General features: G+C 38.7%; 2 protein-coding genes across 2 annotated transcripts; one reads left to right on the top strand and one right to left on the bottom strand.

The window, feature by feature from the left end:
* Positions 1 to 10090: 10090 nt before the first annotated feature.
* On the top strand, positions 10091 to 16529 carry LOC122036397 (E3 ubiquitin-protein ligase AIP2-like). Its single transcript, XM_042595692.1, has 5 exons — positions 10091 to 10380; positions 14777 to 14990; positions 15363 to 15637; positions 15935 to 16144; positions 16241 to 16529. The coding sequence occupies exons 1-5, from the start codon at positions 10234 to 10236 to the stop codon at positions 16388 to 16390; spliced, it is 996 nt and encodes a 331-aa protein (XP_042451626.1). The 5' UTR covers positions 10091 to 10233; the 3' UTR covers positions 16391 to 16529.
* Positions 16530 to 17649: 1120 nt separating this feature from the next.
* On the bottom strand, positions 17650 to 22110 carry LOC122036398 (probable pre-mRNA-splicing factor ATP-dependent RNA helicase DEAH5). Its single transcript, XM_042595693.1, has 2 exons — positions 18820 to 22110; positions 17650 to 18267 (listed from the first exon to the last, which is right to left on the bottom strand). The coding sequence occupies exons 1-2, from the start codon at positions 21990 to 21992 to the stop codon at positions 17874 to 17876; spliced, it is 3567 nt and encodes a 1188-aa protein (XP_042451627.1). The 5' UTR covers positions 21993 to 22110; the 3' UTR covers positions 17650 to 17873.
* Positions 22111 to 22534: the final 424 nt, after the last annotated feature.

The following is a 22534-nucleotide window of genomic DNA, read 5'->3' as shown; positions in this document are numbered from 1 at the left end:
GTCTGTGGACCAATCAGGCTCTGACATGGCAAGTTCCACGTCATCGCGAGAATAAGGCATGTCAAAGCCTTCAAACAAAACAAAAAATCGCGGCCGAACGTTTCTCCTTCCTTCGTCTACGCTAACCCTAGCACAAGAGGCGCCGCGATTTTTCTCCTTCCTCCCTCTCCTCGTGTTGCGCCTCTCCTCCCTCTCCAAATCCCCTCCTCTCTCGCCGAAGCTCGTCGCGAAGCAGAGCCGCCCTCCTCTCCTCGTCTCAAAACACCTCAACACGCGAACCCTAGCCGCCGAAGAGAACCCCCTCGCGCTCCCTGCCGCGAGCCACCTCCTCTCTGCCAACCAGAGGAAGCCGATTTCCTCTCCAGGTGATGGATCGATTTTCGCTCGACTGCCATACTTGATTTATTCCTATGTTCCATCCGTGCGTGTTTCAATGTATTTTTAAGTGATTATTTGCTCATTTTATTTAGGGTTTTGCGATCTCATCCGTTGCTCGCCTGGGTGGTTCCATTTCCTCCGTGCCTGCGCTGTTTGGCTTTCTGATCCGCATACGGTGAATAGCTCTTTCTCTAACCATTTCGCCCCTATTTTAGGGTTCTTTGGATATTATCTGTTCGCCCCTAATAAACTGATGTGAGCTGAAAACATCAATCGCAACATTTTAAGGATCTTGTAAGCTGACCGTTGAATGGTTTCCTGCAACTTTATTGTATTATCACTTTCAATCTGTGCATGTAACTGGTTATCTAGTTTGGGTTGGTTTCGTTTATTTTCTTGAACATATATCTATTGTGCTAGCTTAAACATAGTTTTTCCTTTATATTTTCGACTTTTGGGATTATGATATCATAGAGATTGAATAAATATAATTAGATGCAAATTATATTTGTTTCTTTTTTTTCTTTTTACCTTTTATAATACATGTTATGCGGAGAGAATGATAAGTTTGCATGTTGTTTGACCTTTTATGATAAGTTTGCATATTGTGTGCCCTTTTTATATTTGTTTCTTGCTTTTTTTATCTTTTATAATACACATCAGTTTGCATGTTGTTTGATTCAAAATTTTGTAACTTTTATATCGAATAAAACAGGTCGGTGTTGTAGCTAGATTTCAATACTCAAATGGTAAACCCTTTGATTTGATTTTAGCTTCCTATTTGAATTTCACAATCTATATTTTAAGATTAGAATTTATGTTTTAATGTTTATTTATTGTAATGTAGGGAAAAACATATGTGGTATTTGTTGGACGAAACCCCGGTGTTTATGATAGTTGGGAAGAAACTCATACTCAAGTTAACAAATATAGCGGTGCATTGCATAGATCATATCTCAGTAAAGAGGAAGCATTTCGAGCTTTTATTTCATACAAGGAGAAACAACATGCTTTCATTGCCCCTACTGTCCAAAAATGTTCAAGCTCAACTTCGAGTTCAACTTCAACTGCATCTTCAAATTGTGGTGAAAAAATGAAGCAAACAGAGGAACTAGCGAAGTTGATAAAAAGTCAACTAGATTTAGCTGATGAATATCGTCGTAATACAGCTAAGATCGCCAAGATGTGTGAAGAGATTCAAAAAAAATTGGACTCTGTTCATATCAGTGATTAATTAATAGACTTTATTTAGTTGGATGAATGTATTTGACGGTAGACTTTTTTATTTAGCTGGATGAATGTATTTGACAGTAAACTTTTTTATTTAATTGAATGAATGTATTTGATTCTGGTTGTAGAGAAACACTTACACTTCAAAATAAAGTTATGAATCCCTTTTGTCTCCACTATTCTGCTGCTAAACTAGTAAACAAGGTGACCATGAATGGAGGACCATTATATAAATTGTCATGTAACTTTAGATGTGTCACAATAGAGTATTCCAATGCCTAAGTTTGTTGAAATTTTTACCAATGGCCACCAAGGGAAGAACAAGCTCCTGGATCCAAAGGCAGAACATGATAGAGCATGAGAAAACTCAGCATCGCAATACATGAGCTCCAACACAAGTTATTGATAGGTTTTGGACGGAAACTAATACCTCGAAAAGATCGATATTGCTTGGGATCCCTTCTATCATAGCGGCATCAATTGTTGCTCGAGTCTTCTCCATTATTTGACTCTTCTCTTTACATGTCAAAGCTGCTCTTTCTACAAGACTAAGTTCAGCTACAACCATGTTTTTAGCCAACACAATTGCATGTTTAACTAAGCAATTCTTCCAGAAGGTGATGGACAAGCTTGACGACCAACTAGTAGATTTCATCCACTTGCGCAAGTAGGCACTTCCATCTATGTCAAACACATGAGCACTGCTGCCTGAAAGGTCATCAACAGATCGAATCCATTGGACAGGTTGATCGTTTGTTTGCCTAAATTTTGTTATATTTGTATGCTTAACAAGGTGACCATGAATGGAGAAAAGTATGTTTCCGATGGCTTTGTTGATACAGTCTGACCTGGCTGTTGTTTTGATGTTGACACTGATTTAAGTTTGTATCATATAGTAATTAAACTCAGACTGATTAATGATCAAGGTTGATCATGAGGAGAGGAGAAGTCCAAGTACGGATACTTGGCACGCAAGTCAGAGAGGGCTCGGTAGCTCGTTCTCTGGACCGGACGAAGTCGGAGAGGGCTCGACAGCTCGTTCTCCGGACTAGGCCAGAGAGGGCTCGGTAGCTCGTTCTTTGGACCGGACGAAGTCGGAGAGGGATCGGCAGCTCGTTCTCCGGACTAGGTCAGAGAGGGCTCGGTAGCTCATTCTCTGGACCGGACGAAGTCGGAGAGGGCTCGACAGCTCGTTCTCCGGACTAGGTCAGAGAGGGCTCGGTAACTCGTTCTCTGGACCGGACGAAGTCGGAGAGGGCTCGGCAGTTCGTTCTCCGGACTAGGTCAGAGAGGGTTTGGTAGTTCGTTCTCTGGACCAGGAAGACGTTAGGGTTTAGGGCTGAGAGGCTCTAAAACTAACACAAGGACATTGGATCGGTCTGTTGACCGATCCAGTGATACTCTAGTTGTCTGGATCGGTCGGCAGACCGATCCAGTGATACATTAGTCATCTGATCGGTCTAGTGACCGATCAGGAACCACACAGAAAGTTTCTATGGGTTATCTGATCGGTCTGTGGACCGATCAGTAACCACATAGAAGCATTCTGTGGGTTATCTGATCGGTCTACAGACCGATCAGAAAGAAGACGCTGGACTCAAAGCGAGAGGGGGATCGGTCTGTGGACCGATCCACCCATAGTCTGATCGGTCCACAAACCGATCAGACTCTTCCCAGACCGATCAGGATGAGTCCTGATCGGTCCAGAGAGCTATGGATCGGTCGGTTGACCGATCCACAACTTGTCGTTTGTTTCTGCTGCTTCTCTGATTTTCCTGATTCATTATGATTCACCTGATCAAATCATCTGCTATCGTTTGTTTCACTAGAATCGGACCACTAGAATCATGAATGAAGGACCATTGTTCACAGTCATCCAAAATATTCAAGCAATAGGTTCGAATAACATTTATGCAAGATAGCAAACTTCATAATAAAAATTTGTAACGTTTGAAATGATAAATGTACACAATATTTGACACAACTAGAAGAAAACAACAAAATGTCAGTGTAGCCAGTGTAGCCAAACAACTTATGTACATTTCATCATCTTTCTTATGTACATTTCATCACAACTAGAAGAAAGAAAACAAGGTTCTGCCAGTGTAGCCAAACAACTTATGTACATCTTTCTTACACGAATTAAAATACAATTATGCCTAAAATCAGAACAAAATCAGCATCCCATTACATGAGGTAGCAACCTAAAACTCCAAGCTTGGTTCATCAATGCGAATCATCAATTATGATCTGCGAGAATTAATGTATGCAAATAATCAATTAAGCTTGAGCAAATAATGTATGCAAGAATTAAGACTAGATATAAAGCATATTATATTTTTCACATAAAATATGCCACTAAGTGAAATAAATTCATATACAATATTGTTACATAACTAAACGTGCATATTACAGAAACAACAGTAGCACAACGAATACAACGGTTGTAAGTTATAAACTTTGTTCCTATATTTGTTACATGCTTATGTTTCAGCTACATTCAGTAAAAACATTATAACATTAGATTTTACAGCATATAGACTTAGCAATGCATCAAGGGCTACGTGATCATCTAATACTATCTTGAATTTAGATAACTAGATAGGTATCAAATCTATTTCAGCAATTACATGCTTGACCTGGAACCTCCTCTTCCCTAGTTTAGTTCCAAGCTCCCAATAAAAAAAAAGTTATACAGTATAAACAACAGACATGTCTAACACTTCTGATGTCAACATACATGCGTAGCACTAAAGCAACACAAGGCACAATATATAGACACGACAAAACGCCAAAACAAATATCAAAGTAAAGTTACATCTTCATACTTACTTTTCCCTTGATGCATTGCATTGAATCAAATACAGCATACCACTCAATTATTTTGAAAGGTAAAACTGGAAATTAGTGCACTCAAAGGAGCATTGAATTGTTATACACATAATAACTTTTCAAAAGAAAAATACTTACTTTTGCCTTAAAAGTTTTGATGACTTTAGCATACTGGGAGATAGCAGCTGGATCATCAAGATCAATTGTGATATTTTATTTCCAAAGCAGAAGCACACTGAGGGCAACATCAAATTTGTTCTTCACCTCGTAAAAGATGCTCTTCAAAATCTCTTCCAACACAAACATTTGATCATGAGCAACAAATACCACGCAACACTGACTACGCAAGATCACATGTTTAGAAACTCTAATGCAGAAAGGTATCAAGAATTAAATAATTATCATAACAAGAGTACTGAAATTAAAGAAATGCACTAAACCAATCAAACATACAAACAAAAAAAATAGATATACCAACCATAGATAATTACAACATCTTAGCGCATGTTATTAGAACCTGTAACAATAAAGATAATTTATTAATTTTATTATCTCAATAAACAATAAACTACTATATTTTAAAAAATTTAAACTTTGATAGTACCGGCTATAGATCCCAAATCCGGTTCATATGGGTCGTCAAGACTGATATGATTATTATCTTCAATTGATCTGATAATTGGCACATTGTCATATACAAAAGATAATAAAATAAATTTGTTTGCCAGATAAATTGAATCAACACATACCCTTGTTGCAAATTGGGACAGTTACGCTTATCATGTGACACTCCTCGAAGTCCGCACCCACGACAAAGCCTAGAATTTGATGTTGATTTCTCATTTGATGATTTTAATCTCTTTCCACATCCTTTAGTTCTTACTACAGAAGGATCAATAATACTAAGAGTCTCATCCATTGATTTTTTTCTTTGACTTCTATCACTGCATGTTGTATTAATGGACATCTCTTGAATTTTGTTGTAGATACAATCAAATTGTTCTTCCAAGAAGGTTGTCCTCTCAGTACTCAAAGATGCATCATCAACTAACACTGAAGCTTTATAGGATAACCTCGAGTGCCTCGACATCAAATATCTTTCTGAATCTGGATCATCAATGACATTTTGCTCTCCTAAAGCATACATTCCTCCAACTTTTGCATATCGCGTCCATCGTTTGAGTATATACATATCAGGCAAATGAAACACTTGGTTGATACGAAAAAAAGCTAACATATGTCTACATGGAATGCCCTCAAACTCAAATTTTGTGCAGCTGCATGATATGTAATCCCTTTGTTTGTCATGCGTGAGCACTCTTGATTTTGAGGAAGAGGAACTTTGAAATTTCATCACGTGGTAAACTGCTGAGGCAACTCCTGCACATGTCTGTTGCACATAATAACTATGACTCTCGATCATTTCACTTTGAAACTCCAGCCATTTCTTTTTTGTGTACAGCTTAACCATTTGACTTCCCATTGGCCAGGTTGTATTAACTTTGGGATTCTCATTCATATCAATATGGTCCGCAACTAACTCATTGTGTCTTTGGTGTCTCAATGCTTTATTAAAACGTGTGATAAAATCCATTAATGAGTTCTTATTTGAGATATATTTCTTGAAAAATGCATGTGACCCTTCAGATCTTTGGCTACTTGACATTCCTGCAGAAAAGACATGACTAAAATATGCTGGCACCCATCTATGTCGTAATTCATACATCAAGGACAACCAATCATTTTTCTCTAAGTTAACTTCCTTGATAGTCTCTTCCCATGACTTCTCAAAATCATCAGGTGTTGTAGAATTTGTAATGACATTCTTTATGCTGTGATAATGGTTTTGAAAATTCAAAGGGTCTAATTTTTCTGGGAATTTGTTCAATATGTGCCATAAACAATATCGATGCACTGTTTGAGGCAAAACCTGTGCAATAGCTTTTGTCATTGCAGGATCCTGATCAGTGATGATAATGTTTGGTGCACCTTTAGGCATGACTTCTAAGAACTTTGTAAGCAACCAAACAAAAGACTCAGTTTTCTCATCACTAAGAAACCCGCAACCAAAAAGAATTATCTGATGATGATGATTAACTCCTACAAATGGTGCCAAAATTAAACCATATTTGTTGGTGTTATAAGTTGTATCAAATACAATAGCATCACCAAATACACTATATGCCCTTCTTGAAACATGATCAGCCCAAAAGCACCTACTAAATCTGTTATCTGAATCAGTCTCGTAGGCAAAGAAAAAAGCTGAATTCTTCTCTTGCTCCAATGCAAAAAACTCAATAAGTGTTTCAGCATCAATACCCTTTTGTTCATCCCTTAGATTTCTCTCAAAGTTTCTAATATCAGTTTCTGTACAACCTACCCGTTCAGGGCCTCTAATAAACGGATTTGTTGGCAAGTTGGTACATTGGCCTCTGAAAATTGTGTTGTCAATGCTTTTTTGGCTGCCGAAACACTGCGATGTGAGCGTAGCAAATGCACCTTTGATGGAGTTGAGAGCGGATGATTATGACCTTCTATAAAGTTACAGATAACCCAATCTGGTCCTATCTGGTTCTTGACAAATGCAATATTTACCTTACAACCCGTTCTAACTGTGTCACGTGCTCTTTCCCTTATTTGTTGATCAGGATTTGGATGTTTATTGTGTCGCATTAATCTGTATGCCCTTCTTTAAAGCATACAATTTGTTTCCATGTCACTTCATTTGTCATTTTGTTTTTCCTGCTCGTGTTATTCCTTGAACTAAATCCAGCTTCTCGTGCATATTGGTTATAGAATGAATATACATCCTCTAGAGATGAGAATTCCATTCCAATTTTTGGTTTTCGATCATCTGCAACTTGGGGAATGAATTCTTGATCATCAACTCTATTTTCTTCCATTTCTGGGCGCCCTCGCATTTTATTTAACAATAGATAAATAAATAAAAACTGTTTTAATTAACAAAATAAAACAAAAGTGATTTTATATAGATGCAACATCAAATCATAAACATGATATAAATAAAAACTATTCCAATTAATAGAATAAAACAAAAGTGATTTTGATATAGATGCATCAAATCCTAACAGAACATCATCTAAGTTAAACATGAAATTGACACATTGTATTGTTTCCATAGGATTTTCAACTTAGAATTTTCTTCTTATTTAAATTTCCATGGCACATTCTCATATAAACAAGGAGATATGTATATTTGAGCAGAAAATAGATTATAATGGAACCACTAGTTGTAACAACAATTATAATCACCATTATTGTAATTGCAATTGACACCAGGTAAATCAACAATAATGGATCCAGTAGTTCCAAAGACTCAACTATTAGCTTTGACTATATTGATTGTATCCCACCATTAATCTCTATGGAAGACAATTGTTGTATATCACATCCTTTTAAATTTAGAGACTCTCCAAAAGTCGAAAATATAAAGGAAAAACTATGTTTAAGTTAGCACAATAGATATATGTTCAAGAAAATAAACGAAACCAACCCAAACTAGATAACCAGTTACATGCACATATTGAAAGTGATAATATAATAAAGTTGCAGGAAACCATTCAACGGTCAGCTTACAGGACCCTTAAAATGTTGCGATTGATGTTTTCAACTCACATCAGTTTACTAGGGGCGAACAGATAATATCCAAAGAACCCTAAAATAGGGGCGAAATGGTTAGAGAAAGAGCTATTCACCGTATGCGGATCAGAAAGCCAAACAGCGCAGGCACGGAGGAAATGGAACCACCTAGGCGAGCAACGGATGAGATCGCAAAACCCTAAATAAAATGGGCAAATAATCACTTAGAAATACATTGAAACACGCACGGATGGAACATAGGAATAAATCAAGTATGACAGTCGAGCGAAAATCGATCCATCACCTGGAGAGGAAATCGGCTTCCTCTGGTTGGTAGAGAGGAGGTGGCTCGCGTCAGGGAGCGCGAGGGGGTTCTCTTCGGCGGCTAGGGTTCGCGTGTTGAGGTGTTTTGAGACGAGGAGAGGAGGGTGGCTCTGCTTCGCGACGAGCTTCGGCGAGAGAGGAGGGGATTTGGAGAGGGAGGAGAGGTGCGACACGAGGAGAGGGAGGAAGGAGAAAAATCGCGGCGCCTCTTGTGCTAGGGTTAGCGTAGAGGAAGGAAGGAGAAACGCTCGGCCGCGATTTTTTGTTTTGTTTGAAGGCTTTGACATGCCTTATTCTCGCGATGACGTGGAACTTGCCATGTCAGAGCCTGATCGGTCCACAGACCGATCAGGCTTCGAAGCCAACTCTGAATTGGTTGATCGGTCTGGGGACCGATCAGCCTAGGGCCTGATCGGTCCAGGCCGATAGAGCAGGAGAGCAGCGTTGAATTTTTTTTTGTTTTCTCGCTAACGTGGCAAGTACCGCAGCGAAACCGCAGCAACCGCACCGCAGGCTAAAATTTCTCTCTCTCTCTCTCTCTCTCTCTATATATATATATATATATATATATAGTTGATCCGGTGGTAAGGTAGGGCCAACCTGGCAGGAGGTCACAGTGGTCAACGTCCTAGGTAGGCGTTCGATCGGGTGAACTACCTTCCCGATCAGCAGGATTAGTAGCCGGTTCGACACTTCGACAGTTCAGTCAGACACCGAGCTTCCGACGCTCATAAAGCTCAAAGCAGAAAGGGACGAAGGCGAGCGGTCATCCCGCTCGGCTAGGCAGTGGACGCAACCTCGACCCGCCAGACAGGGCTCCCTCGCCCGACAGGGTGAAGCAAGACAGCAGATCATTGGCCGAGCGGACGCTCGACCCGGTCATTGTATCACCCAGACGACAGATTGGCCGAGCGACTCTCCCGCTCGGCCTAATAACAGACAAAAGGGGCAGTTGGCGATATCTTCCTAGGGACCAGCGCCACCGACAAGCTGCATTGCTGGCGACATGGTCAGGCAGAGAATCGTACAGTGGAAGCTTCCACTGTCACGTCAAAGATATGCTCGGGGTGTTACGATATGGTGTCAGACACGTTTTTCTGGTAGGTCTTTTCCAGGTATGCTTTGAGAAATGTGCACGCCTTGAGAAACGTGCACGCGCCTCCTGGAAGCCTTATATAAGGACCTTCAGGTTTCGACGGAGGTATGTTCACTACTGTAGCTACAGTTACGCTGTTACTCCTCTCTTCTCTACTTCATTCGTTTACTGCCGGTGACTGACTTGAGCGTCGGAGGGTTATCGCCGGGGACCCTCTCCCTGACTCGGCACTAACGATTTGTGATTGCAGGCTTAGCTCATTGGAGGTCTACGTCATCTTCAGTCGACATCCAGTTAACGTGAGCGTCACCTCCCCAGCGTCCGTTAACCCACTCTCGGACAGGATAAAAAAAAATTTATATATATATATATATATAACCTCTAGGCATATTTCGGATTCGGTTGTTTTTTTCACTTGCCCGATCCGATTTGACAAATGAAAAAAAAAATCTTCTACTGGTTGATTTACCCGTTTGCTGTCGTCATGACAGTACTAGAAATAGCATTACCCAAAACAGCACCAAAAGACAGATATCAGACGGTAGGCTCCGCCGTCCGGTTGTTCCCACTCAGACACCCGTCCTTGCGGGTACTTCTCTGGGTAATTGGTTGCTTGTTAACACGGAGATATCCTCGTCCATCCAGTCGGCTCTTTCCCCTTCCTCAAGAAACGAAGCTTCGAGTTCATCCTTTTAAGATCCGATTCTCAGGTCCTCTTCTCCTATAGGGTTAAAACTTGAGAGAGAAAGAGGAGGAGAAGAGGAAGAAAGAATATGGAAGCGGAGAAGACGGCGATGGAGGAGCTGCAGGCGTTGCAGAGGAAGCTCGGGAAGAAGCAGTCGTTCGAGGAGGCGGTTGCCTCCATTGCATCTCTCGTCCGCGGGCAATATCCCTCCGCGTCCCCGTCTCTACGCAAATCGGTACTTTCCCTTTGTTTCTCGTGTTTTTTATTTGATCGTTTGAGCATACAGATCTGGCAAAATCGGTAATTCTTTGAGATTTTAAATTAGTTTTTCGTAATACGTTTTCTTCCTAACTGCATCGGATCTTTATCGTGTTTAAGATTCACCATCTTTACGCCCTGCTGAATTTTACGGTTTTGTTGACTAATATCCTTAGGCAGAGAAAAAAGGATTCTTACTGGATTAGAAAAGGAAATGATTTTAGGAGATGTTTATGGGGGGCGAGCAAAATAATATCAGTTTATGTAATTGCTAATATTATTAAAAAAAATAAAAATATGCTGGTTGGAGCAGAATGCCCATTATATGATGATTGCTAAATGTGAGAGATGGAAATAGACCAATTAGTTCTTCTTATTCAAGACTATTAAATCACCTGGTGATCCCTATGACTGAATTTGGTGTTTACTTATTAGAGAAAGAAGAAAAAAAATAATCAAAGTTTACTTTATTTGAGATTTTCCACAAGTTCATGGCACGCCCGCCTTATCTGTATCTTAAGTATGCCAAGATCAAAATTATCAAATTTGCATGGTCTATTTATAGGAAAATGATTCATAAAGAAGTAATTGTTGGACTTATCCTATGTACTTGTCAGTTGGTTCAGCACTATCATAATCATTAATATTCGGAAATTTTATAAACTATATGATGGTGTTAATTTCTCTTCAGTTACAGTCCCTCTAATATTCAGAAGTTGCTGTAACAATGAGAAAATGTGCCTCATACTCAATAGAGGCATCATATATTAGCGTCTTCTTGCATCATAAATCAAATAAGATTTACCTTGTGATTAGCTAAGTGTTTTATAGTCAGCATGCAATATAAATTTGTTTGAACACAGTAGTATTGCCCAGGCCTTGGAGCTAGGAAGATAATGTAAAACTCTATCATATGTGGAGTGGCGGCGTTGATTTTCATTGGGTTTCTCGCTAAATAAGGGAATAAAGTGCCTTTCTTGTCTTAGGGTACTTCCAATTCCTCCCACATATGCATCATCAATTACCTCAAATGATTTAGGAAGGTCAGGATTTCTGATATAGGTGTGTCAATCATCTTTTCTTTGTTTGATTCCTTAAAAGACTCAGTCCACTGAAACTCCTTTCTTAAGATAATAAAATATCTATAGTTTGTCACTAAATTGTAGAAGCTTTGAGTACCTGAAGGGTATAGGGTTCAAACTAATCCTTGATGTCCTTAACTTTGTTGAATTAAGTCAAAATGCCCTCTGCAGAAATAATATGCTTAAGGAAGAGAATGTAAGATTATAAAAGCATTTTTTAAGGTTAATAAATAGCTTCTCGGCGTGGAGGGTCTCAAAGACTAAGTGAATATGTTCTAGGTCAGTGTTGTGTACTTTCCTATAATTGTTATGAAAATAAACTGCCAAAAACTTTCTTACATAAGGTTTTAGGACTTGATTCATTATCCATATCAATATGCTTGGGGCATTTGGAAGCTTAAAAGGCATAACTAATCATTCTTATGGTTTGCTCCGTATTTTAAAGATGAATTTTCACCCATCAAAATTTGATGATATCTACTATGCAAATCAATCTTGGAGAATCAGTTGGATTTAACCATTAAGTCGAGCACGCCATTAAGTCTAGATATAGGAAACCTATACATGATCATGTCACATTCTTCAAGGGTCATTTTTTGAGTGTTAGTAACGCAGAATGACATAAGGACTCACACTTTCTAAATCTTTTTCTTGGAGTTCTTCAATTTGCCTATTTAGTTCAATACATTATAAAAATTCATGTAGTAGGAGAGTTTCAACTTGCCTATTTAGTTCAGCACGTTCCATGGGATTCATGCGGAAGTGTGGAAGATTTATCAAGTGCGATCAGAAACAAGGTCTATTGCACTATTGCATGTTGACTTGTGCATAAAGGTGGCTGTTCCTTTTTCTTCTGAAATTATGTCTTGATACTCATTTATATATTGACCTCAGGGGATAGTTTTCTGTTAATGTATCAAGCCAATCTTAAGGTCCTAGGCTGCTATGGCTACTATAGGATAATATGGTTTCGATGGAAGGGGTTATTGGAATGTAGATACTTTGATGATCTACTCAAGCTTTATGAACTTGCGGTAGTCTTCTTTAATGAATAAGGAGAAGATAACCCATGTTCTCTTCTAATTTCTGGCCTAAATTCATAAATGAATTGAATAAGGACAACTCTAAGGCCTACTCTAGCTTCACTATGCATGTGAAGTTCCTTTAATTGACTTATCTATTTTGTTACACTTATGGATGACTATGTCAAATTTATCCCTGTATTATATAGTTGGTCTCTAAAGTGTATAAATGCATTTTTTTTGGTAGTCTCTTTCTCATTTCATTCCATTTCGTAATAAGTTCTAGTTTGTGTTGATCTTGATTAGCCTGAACATTGCCAAAATTTCATAGCAATCCCAGTGAGTTTCATTTTATTAAGTTGGGTTGGAGTCATGCGATACCAATTAAAATAATCTTCAATCTCAATCAACCAATTGAAAAATGCATTGGATGTAACCTACTGTTAGAGCTAAGAGCATCCACCATAATGTATTTAATGATCTCATCTTGCTGGACCCTATGTCTATGGTTTTATTAAAAAAAAGTTAGTTGTTCTCATCTCTAGATATGGGTTGAAGGTCGCGATACAGTTATTGTTAGGTGAAATGCACATGCTTTCTAAATGATCTAATATTTTAGAATCTTTTCTTTCCTCATATCACTTAGTTTTCTAATAACGTTTAAAATTTTTTCTAGGCCATCCACATGAGTTAGGGTTTTAAGGTGATTTTTTAAGCTATTACATCTAGTTTTAAGAATCTCACACCTATTATCTACATTTATCATAGTGGAGTCTGTCTTGTCAGACCTAACAGTTAATAAATAATGAAATTTATAAAATTTGTAACACTAGTAAACCAAGGGTACAGAAAAGTACTTCAACATCTTTTTAAGGATTGGACAGATAAGAAAATGAAGGCCAAATAAACTTTTTTTTTTTGTAAGTGGAGAAAGTTAGGGATTTGTGAGGAAAACTAGGTAAATCTAAAAATTCAGTAACTATATAAAATAAATAAGAGTAATATTAAAATAAGAACAAGTTTAATGGGTAACACGAGACTATGGTGTTGTCAAAGTTGTGTTGGTGGGTTGACAATATGAGATGATAATTAACTCAGATTAGAATATGATTTGAATTTCGGGGATTCGATGTTGCTATTGATTGAAGCTGGTAGATGGCGGTGAAGTGGTAGCTCTGCAAGAGTAGTTGATGTGGATTCAGTCGTGAATGGTTAAACATGAAGCCTTCACCAGCAAACATAGTAATGTTCTTGGGAGGATGGGGCAATTCTCGGTCAGGGTGGTGCTCAGTCAAAGGTGTTGTTCTTGAAATAGAGGACTGGAGAGGCATCCCTGACCTTGCTGAGAGGACTGGAGAGGTCTTTGGATGACAACTAAGCGTGTAGGCTATGGACATCCTGAATGGGAGAGGAGCTGATTGAGGATATTTTCGGAGGAGCAATTGCAAAAGATTATCATGACAATGTTGGGGAACCTAACTGTTGAACAACACTGACAGAAGATCTGGCTTGGGTTTGGTTTAGATGAAGGAAACCATGAGGAGACGAAGAATGTCGAACAACAAATAAAGTTTGCACACCAAGAAATGAAACCTAAATAGAAACCTGGCTTTGACCCCAAATGATGCCATACCAAAAGCAACTCAACTTATCAATAGAGAAAAATATTATTAATTGAAAGACGCTTGAGTACATGGTATCTTAATTCTTTTATAGAGTAGCAATGAGACCGATTCTTTGTAAAAATACCCACTGAACTATCCTAAAATCTCTAGTAAACTTCCCAAATAATTTTAAAAACTCTAATAAACTCCCAACTAAATGTCAAGAACCTTTTTTAAATTTAAAACAATAGAATTAAAACCAACCCTAAGAATGTTAAATTGTTTTAATTTCACCAATAGAAGACTTACAAGTCAGTGATAATGATATCATCAAACTTCCATGTAGAAGAAAACCAAGCCTAACATGCAAGTATATGAGAGGGAAGCAGATGGAGGGCGAGCACAATTTTAATGTTTGTTTTCCCTTCAAAATGAACTTCTCAAACAAGAGAAAGTATTTCAAATTCATTAATACAAATAAGGTAATGCTAGCTTGTAATTGATGGACACGTGAAGATATATAGTCAAATTTATTAGGATATCAAATCAGAATAAATAGTAATGAAGGATGAAATTCTCTGATTACAGAAACTTCAACGGAATAATAAGGCAATTTATTGAATAATTGTATGTTGTAAGTCACACTGGTTGATTTTCTCCTGCAGATGTATTCTACAGTTTCCCGTGTAGCTACTCTTCTTCAGAGTAGATATACCACACCTGCATTCTGGCTCACTGGTTTAAGGCTCTTTGAAGAAGTTGAAAAACTGGCTACTGATTCTAAGGAAAAGGAAAATATGAGAAAATACATTGCCAGAGCACAAGAGCATTTGAATGAGATGGATACTGAGGTTCCTTTGGCAGACACAAGACAACATGGTATTATCTCAATTCCAAACAACTTTCTTTTTCTTCTGGCTATCACTGTCTTAGATTTCACCCAGGGTGGACTATTTTTGCTTGCATACGTTCCTGTGTGAACTGAAGTTGGCTACTAACTACGAAGTTTCATCTGCTAAGATATGTGGTCCATGGAAATAGTTTTCTTTATCATATGTGAAATTTGAAAGATTTTAACATTTCTTGTGGAGAATAACTGATATATCTATAACAAATAGAATTGCATCTATTTCCAAGGCCCATATGTGAAATTTGAAAGCTTTTGGCATTTAACTGATTGGAAATTATGGATTGCTTCAGACAATAAATTTAATGTTGGTATATCTTAATTTTGTTGTTGTTTGTTTCCAGAATCTAGATATCTATTTGAAGGTCACCTGACTGTGGAACCTGAACCAGCACCTCCTGCATGGCTGGTAGCACAAAACTTACTTACCACTCTTGCCGTCGCACAAGATTGGGCATCTGTATCTGAATCTTCTTCCCAAGGTCAGGAAGAGAATGCAAATACAACAGAAAGCTCTAGGGCTATCCAACTTCCTGACTCTGTCAGGGAGTTAATAAACAATATGCAAGAAGTTGGTGGTTTTCTGGACCTCGATAATGCCATTGAAGCTTCTTTACGGGTATGCAAATATCTTTTATGAAGTTATGTTTATGCACGTAGTCTCATCAGATTAGCTAAAGACTCCCATTTGAAAGAATTACCATTCTACATTGGTGATATGGTGAGGTCCAGATAATAGAATATAGTTTTAAACTCATTTGACCCTGTCAAAAATCAACCATGGGGATGTGGAAATATAACCAATCATTTCTTGTTAGTTTTTTTACTTTATGGAAATACATCTATAGAAGCATAGATATGTATTACCTTAGTGAATGTGGAGTATTAGATTGAGATAACTGTGACCTGTTTCCAGGAAATCGGTGCTGGGCCACAAAGACCACCACCTGCTTCAAAAGAAGTCGTCGCGAATCTTCCGGTTGTTACTGTGACCGAGGCAATCATGGCTAGGTTAGGCAGTGAAACACAGTGCGCTGTTTGCCGGGAGAACTTGGCAATAGACGACAAAATGCAGGAGTTACCCTGCAAGCATCTGTTCCATCCACCTTGCCTGAAACCATGGCTGGTAGGTTTCAGTTCCTTTGATTCCTGAACTTGCATCTTACTTCATTTGCACTTCTTCGACATGATTGAATCTGTATTCCTTCTGGTGAATTGGCAGGACGAGCATAACTCTTGCCCAATATGTCGACACGAGCTGCGCACAGATGATCATGCATACGAGAGCTGGAAAGAGAGAGAGAAGGAAGCTGAGGAAGAAAGAAAAGGAGCAGCCAATGCTGTCCGAGGAGGTGAATTCATGTATGTTTGATTTTATCTTCACTGGAATAACAATCAGAAACTTGTCTAAGTTGGTGTTCATCTTGTTCTCGGATCATGACTATATCTATATTGATGGTTGTATAACATGTTACGTGTCATTAATTCACCACTCTATTTGATGAAATCAAGTAGTTGATCTTCTTTTGCAAAATATCGTAACAATTTCAAAATTTTAAATTTGTCAGTCTCTCAAATTTCTTTTTAGTTTGTCCTGAAAAAGTATTTTCGAGAGTAACTGGCATGGTCATCTCCATTTGACGTTGTTCATGTGCTTGCCCCATGAGTAGTAGGATGTAGATCACTTTGTCCAAAAGGTTAAAAATTAGAATGGTAAGTTCCTTTTTATGGCAAAAGATGAATTCATTTGTCGAAATTCGAATCTCAAATTTCATGATGATAATATTTCATGTGCTAATTATTAGATCCATTCGAATGAACATGACAAGCTCCTTTTTGATTGTTGTTAAAATGACTTTTCATCGCCTTAGCCTCTAATATGAAAGTGCCTACTGTTTTTATACCTATTCATCTGTCTATATTTTATTGTGCGTTATGGGTGAGTAATATCACCGTTTACTTATCATATTATTTTTAAAAATAAATAATTTAAATTTTAAAATCAATTTGAGGTGAAAGTTTTTAATTTAATAAAAAAACGAAAAATCCGTGTAGTGTTGGTCCACTCCATTTGGTTTTCATATTCTTGTAATAAATTTACTTGAGAGATGAGTGTGTATAAATTATTTTTTGTTAGTTGATATAAGATATTCAGTTTGTCATTTAATTCGGGATAATTGGCTTATAAAAGTTTTTATCGATAATCAAGGTAAATCAAAAAATATTCACAGTAAACACTTCATTAATACAGCACTGTTAGCTCAACCCTTCATTAATTCATCCAAGTTAAAACTGGATCTTTATTTTCAAAATCAATGAGTATTTTTTTTTATCCAAATGGCACTTCTATCACTGCTAATAATAATTTTGTTAACAAAAATCAATAATTTTATTAGTTTAAAATTTTGATATGAAAATTATAATTGTCAGTGCAAATATTTAACAGATGTACAATCATTGCAGGGGACATTAGAATATATATATTTTTATTTCAAATTAATAAATATTCACATATAAATACATCTAAATAAAAGAAGTTTTATAAAGACATTAATTTGTAGTAAAAAGAAAATTTTAATTGTTGGAACAATTAAAATTCCCACCTTTCTATGGCTACAAGAACGACAAGAGTACAATAATCAACTGACAAACTTTTTTCTTGTGGAATAGAATTCGAGTCATATGTAGCTTCTACCAATCAGCCCATAACTAATAATTCACTAAATACAGCATTGCCAAAGAAGACAAAAAAAAAAAAAAGGCTAAAACTTCAACTCCATAGCTCACATAACAAAATGAAACCAAAAAGTTTCTAAAACTCAAAGACAAGAAAGTAGAAATTGCTATAGACAGCCTCAAGCTCGGCGCTTGCTCAAACGCCACGAGTTAGGCTCGTGATATCGGTCATATAGTGGTTCGATACGCTCCTGCCGCTTCCGTTTACTCATCTTTGTCGGATCTGAAGTTTTGTAAAATCTTGGAGCTAATTCAACCAACCACTTGGGGTCGATGACTGTAACTTCCCTCATGTATTCCTTGGTTGTCATGACAAGCTCATGATAGATCACCCAGTCTGGTTGCCTTTGAAATAGAGCACTGCTGGGGTGGATGTACACGGGTTGGTTTTCCACTAGAGTCCTGTAGCCTTCTTGAGGGTCCTTCCTCGCGGTGTGAAAAAAGAAACCCGCTGTTATCGCCTTCCTTATTTTTGTGAAATTTTTGCCAGAACTAACAACATCAAGCTTATATCTGAAATGTGAGGTAAATTATCAGTTAAAGTTTGTCAATGACAAGCAACATCAAGCTGAGAACAATATCACAGTTTACATCTAGTATTATACGAATAATAATTTTCTCAAATGATTGTGTGCATAGACTATTTAGACTCTAACTGGTCGATCATGAGTTGCAAGCTTAAATCAAAATGTAGTTTATCACATATATTTAGTGAAGATTTCGCAACAAATCATTTGCTGATTGCAAAATAGCTGATCCATGAAGGAAAACCATGTAAAACTAAGGCAAAGGGACTTTCTAAAAGCTTTTACTCTACTATATCGAGGCCAGTCAATGAACGGTTGCCTCCAATCAAACACATGGAATTCAATTACATCAACACCATCGTGTCAGAGATCAGATTCTTCTCTTAAAAAAAGTTAGATTTCTCTACTTCTCATGGGAGGGATGTGCCAATTTTGACAAATAGAATGGTAGTTGTAAAAAACAATGAAAATTAGACATTTAGTGGTGAATTGGCAAAGAATGTGATAGAAATGGCAAACAAGATAATGAATGACATACCTGTCCATGATAGTAAGAAGCTGTTTCCTCACATCCTGAGCTCTCCTAAGCGAACGGGACTGCACAAAATTCTCAAAGCACCAAGGCCCTGAAAAGTTTTTAGCTTTCCATGCCTCATATACAGCAAGCAGTGTTAAGTGATCCCCTTCTGGCTGAAAGAATTTTGCTCTTTTTTGATCTGCCTGGGCTTGTTTCTCTCTCGGTCTGTAGAAAATGTTCCCAGTCGTAATCATTGCTATTATGGTCAAAATTTCATCGCTGCATCCAAGGTCCACACTAGCGAGAAGCATTTTTGATAAAGGAGGATCCAATGGGAACTCAGCCATTTTTCTACCCAATTTTGTCAGGAGCCCTTCCTCATCAAGGGCTCCAAGACTATATAGTTGCTCCATCGCAGAAATGAGGGCTTGAGGTGATGGAGGATCCATGAAATCAAAGGATAGTAAGTCATTTATACCCATAGCCTTCATATTAAGAGTTGTCATGCCAAGATTGATCCTCTGGATTTCTGGAATCGTTGTTGGAGACATTTCGTTGCGGTAAGCACTCTCTGTATATAGTCGGAAACATTTACCAGGACCTGTACGCCCAGCACGACCAGCTCGCTGCTTTGCAGAAGCTTGTGAGATGGGTGTAATAACCAGTGAATCAAGCCCAAGCTTCGGGTTGTAGACATTTTGTTTAGCAAAGCCAGGATCCACGACATAGTAAATACCATCAATGGTCAAGGAAGCTTCTGCAATGTTGGTAGCCACAACCACTTTCCGCTTCCCAGGAGGAGCAGGATCAAAAATTCTGGACTGCATTTCACTGGGAAGTGCACTGTATACCGGCAAGATTATCAACTCAGGCACATTTTTTCCTAACCCTTTCATTCTCTCATACAGAGACTGGCAGGCATGATCAATCTCTTCTTGGCCAGTCAAGAAGAGAAGTACATCTCCTTCAGGTTCTGTCAAGTGTATCTGCAAAACGGTGATTAGTGCTGCATCCAAATAATCGGTTTCCGGTTGCTTGGCATAAAGTATCTCCACTGGGAAAGTTCTTCCAGGAATGGTGAAAATGTTGCAGTTAAAGAAGTAGCCAGAGAATTTCTCTGCATCTAGCGTGGCAGATGTCACAATCAACCGAAGGTCTGGTCTTCGCTTCACAAGCTGCTTTAGCAACCCAAAGAGAACATCAGTATGGATGGTCCTTTCATGAGCTTCATCCAACATAATTACTGAGTACTGTGATAGAGTTTCATCAACTAAAATCTCCCGGAGAAGCATACCATCTGTCATGTATTTGATCACAGTCTCAGGGCCAGTACAGTCTTCAAACCTAATAGCATAACCAACCTCCTCACCCAAGCGACAACCAAATTCTTCAGCTACCCGCTTTGCAACAGACATGGCTGCCACCCTTCGAGGTTGTGTGCACCCAATTTTCCCTCTTGTTGTGTATCCTGCCTCAGCAAGATACTGAGTCACCTGTGTTGTCTTCCCTGAGCCGGTCTCACCAATCACAACAAGAACCTGATTGTCGTGCACAGCTTGAACCAACTCCTTTTTCAATTTATAAATAGGAAGGCTCTGCCTTTGTTCCTGTATTGACAACTTTGATCTCTGCCCAAGCGTTACAGTTTTTCCATAAGCATCTTTCTTCCACTCTGGCATCTCATATGCTGACAATCCCACTCCCCTAAGTTCCTGTGCAAGATGTCGCTCGCCAGTTTCCGGCATTGGATCTTCCCAGGGACGATTGAGATCTTTAGGAATTGAGTCTAGCATTGTCCTCTGCTGCTGCTCCCTTAACTCCCTTCTTTCCTTGATGAGGGCCGACTGCAGCGCAGCAGCCCTGCCCAAAGATCCCTCCGGGTTCTTGAAAATTTTGACAGGTGACATATCAATTGAATAACGACTCTGCCCCTGCAAGAAGGCAGGTTCATCCTCATTGAGCTCAATCTCTATCTCCTCCTCAGCACCCTCTTCCTGATACAATATTCCATCCCCATCATCATCGAACATTGGATAGTCACGGACGTCCATAACACCAGCAGCAATGAGCTGCTTTGCCTCCCATCTCTCAGGTGAGCTCATTCTCTTGAGTGGTCGCCTTGATGGTCCATCTTCATTCTCCTCTACAATAGTAATCCCCGAAAGACCTAACCTCCTCGTCGAGCCTCCATTCCCACTTGCTGGGTTTCCCATATAAGCTTCATTTTGTGAGCTCTTCCTCATCGGAAGAAGATCTTTTCCAGTTTTCTGATCTACATCCCTCATGGATAAGCTAAGCTTCTGCCCTGACACCGAAATGACCTTCACATAAACTTCTTGGTCCCTCTTAACTGCATCTTTTGCATTGGCAATCCTCCTACTGGCAATCTGGGAGACATGGACCAAACCTTCCTTTCCCCTCAAGTCGTTCAGCTGGACGAAGCACCCAGTGTCCATAACCCGCGAAACTCTTCCTTTGTAGACCGAATAAAGCTCTGGTTCATCAGAAGTTCTGCGAGGCTGAGTAGGATGCCTCCTCTCTCTGTGTTCCTCCACCTCTTCTTCCTCCTTTTCATCTTCCTCATGAACTCTATAATTGCTGTGCTTCTTCCATCTATGATCCCTCTCTCTGTCTCTATCCCTTTCTCCGTATCTGTCTCTGTCCCTCTCCCTGTCCCGATCTCTGTTCCAATCCCGATTCCGATCTCTATCTCTGCCCCTATCTCTTTCTCTATCACGATCATTTCTGTGCCGTTCATCCCGCTCACGGTCACGTTCGAGGTCCCTATCCCGGTCAAATTTCCTGCGCTCTTCCTCCACCTTGAGCTCGGCGTCCTTCTCGATCTCCAAACGGAGCTCCCTGGCTCGATCTCGGTCATCTGCTCGGGAGAGAGCGGGGAAGGCGGATGATTTCTCGTCGCCATCAGGAGCGGATTTCTTGTTGGTCTTGAACGTGGGGGGAAGGATGGCGTGTATCATGGTGAGGAGGGAGCGAACGAGGTAGTCAGGCATATCGCCAGCCCCAAACTCCTTTAGCTTAGTTTCAAAATCATCAACGGTCTCAGAGTCGCGGCCGAGATCGGTGATGAACTCTGCCAGTACTTTGTCGCCGGAGCCGATGTGAGATTCCAGTTCCTTGCATACATTGGAAAGCAGGGAGTAGTATTCCAGCCCCTTCAAATCTACGGTCTCCATCACCTCCGTCGCCGCTGCCGTCTCCTCTGCACGTCTCCGCGGAATCTATCTAGGGTTAGGGTTTTTTTAATGGGAATTTCTTGAGAGATCGGAACGAGTGGCTTCGAGACGTAAACTATTCTAATAGAAATATGAGAAAAAAATCTAATAACTTATCTAAAATTAAATTAAATATAAATTTATATTTAAAATAAAATTTGAAGGATTTATATAAATATTATCTATCTGGGGATCGTATTAAAGTTTGAATTTTAAATAATATTTTAAAAATGAATTTCTAAATAAATATGTATAAATTTTATTCAATAGACAAATTAAAAAGAAGACTGTCTACATTAAATATTAAAATTAATAATGTAAAATCTGAAAACTTGATTATAAAAAACAATCACTTCAATTTGCGGAGAATTGGAGAACTAGAGCCGCAATTAAAAATAAATAAATAAATAAAAATAGGTTATGGATAGAACAGTTATAATTAAAATAGGATAATAGTTACGATTCAATCATAATTATTTAAGATTGTAATTATTTACATTTTC

Source organism: Zingiber officinale, unplaced genomic scaffold (genome assembly GCF_018446385.1).
Source record: "Zingiber officinale cultivar Zhangliang unplaced genomic scaffold, Zo_v1.1 ctg150, whole genome shotgun sequence".
In the NCBI taxonomy this organism is placed as follows: Eukaryota; Viridiplantae; Streptophyta; class Magnoliopsida; order Zingiberales; family Zingiberaceae; genus Zingiber; species Zingiber officinale.
The sequence above is the reverse complement of the archived record's forward strand: the minus strand, read 5'-3'. Positions and strand labels throughout refer to the sequence as shown.

Coding starts and splice junctions, on each gene's coding strand:
- LOC122036397 (XM_042595692.1), top strand. CDS start 10,234: ATGGAAGCGGAGAAGACGGCGATGGAGGAGCTGCAGGCGTTGCAGAGG. Junction 10,381..14,776: donor CCCCGTCTCTACGCAAATCG/GTACTTTCCCTT, acceptor TTTCTCCTGCAG/ATGTATTCTACAGTTTCCCG. Junction 14,991..15,362: donor GGCAGACACAAGACAACATG/GTATTATCTCAA, acceptor GTTTGTTTCCAG/AATCTAGATATCTATTTGAA.
- LOC122036398 (XM_042595693.1), bottom strand. CDS start 21,992: ATGGAGACCGTAGATTTGAAGGGGCTGGAATACTACTCCCTGCTTTCC. Junction 18,268..18,819: donor CTTCTTACTATCATGGACAG/GTATGTCATTCA, acceptor CTCACATTTCAG/ATATAAGCTTGATGTTGTTA.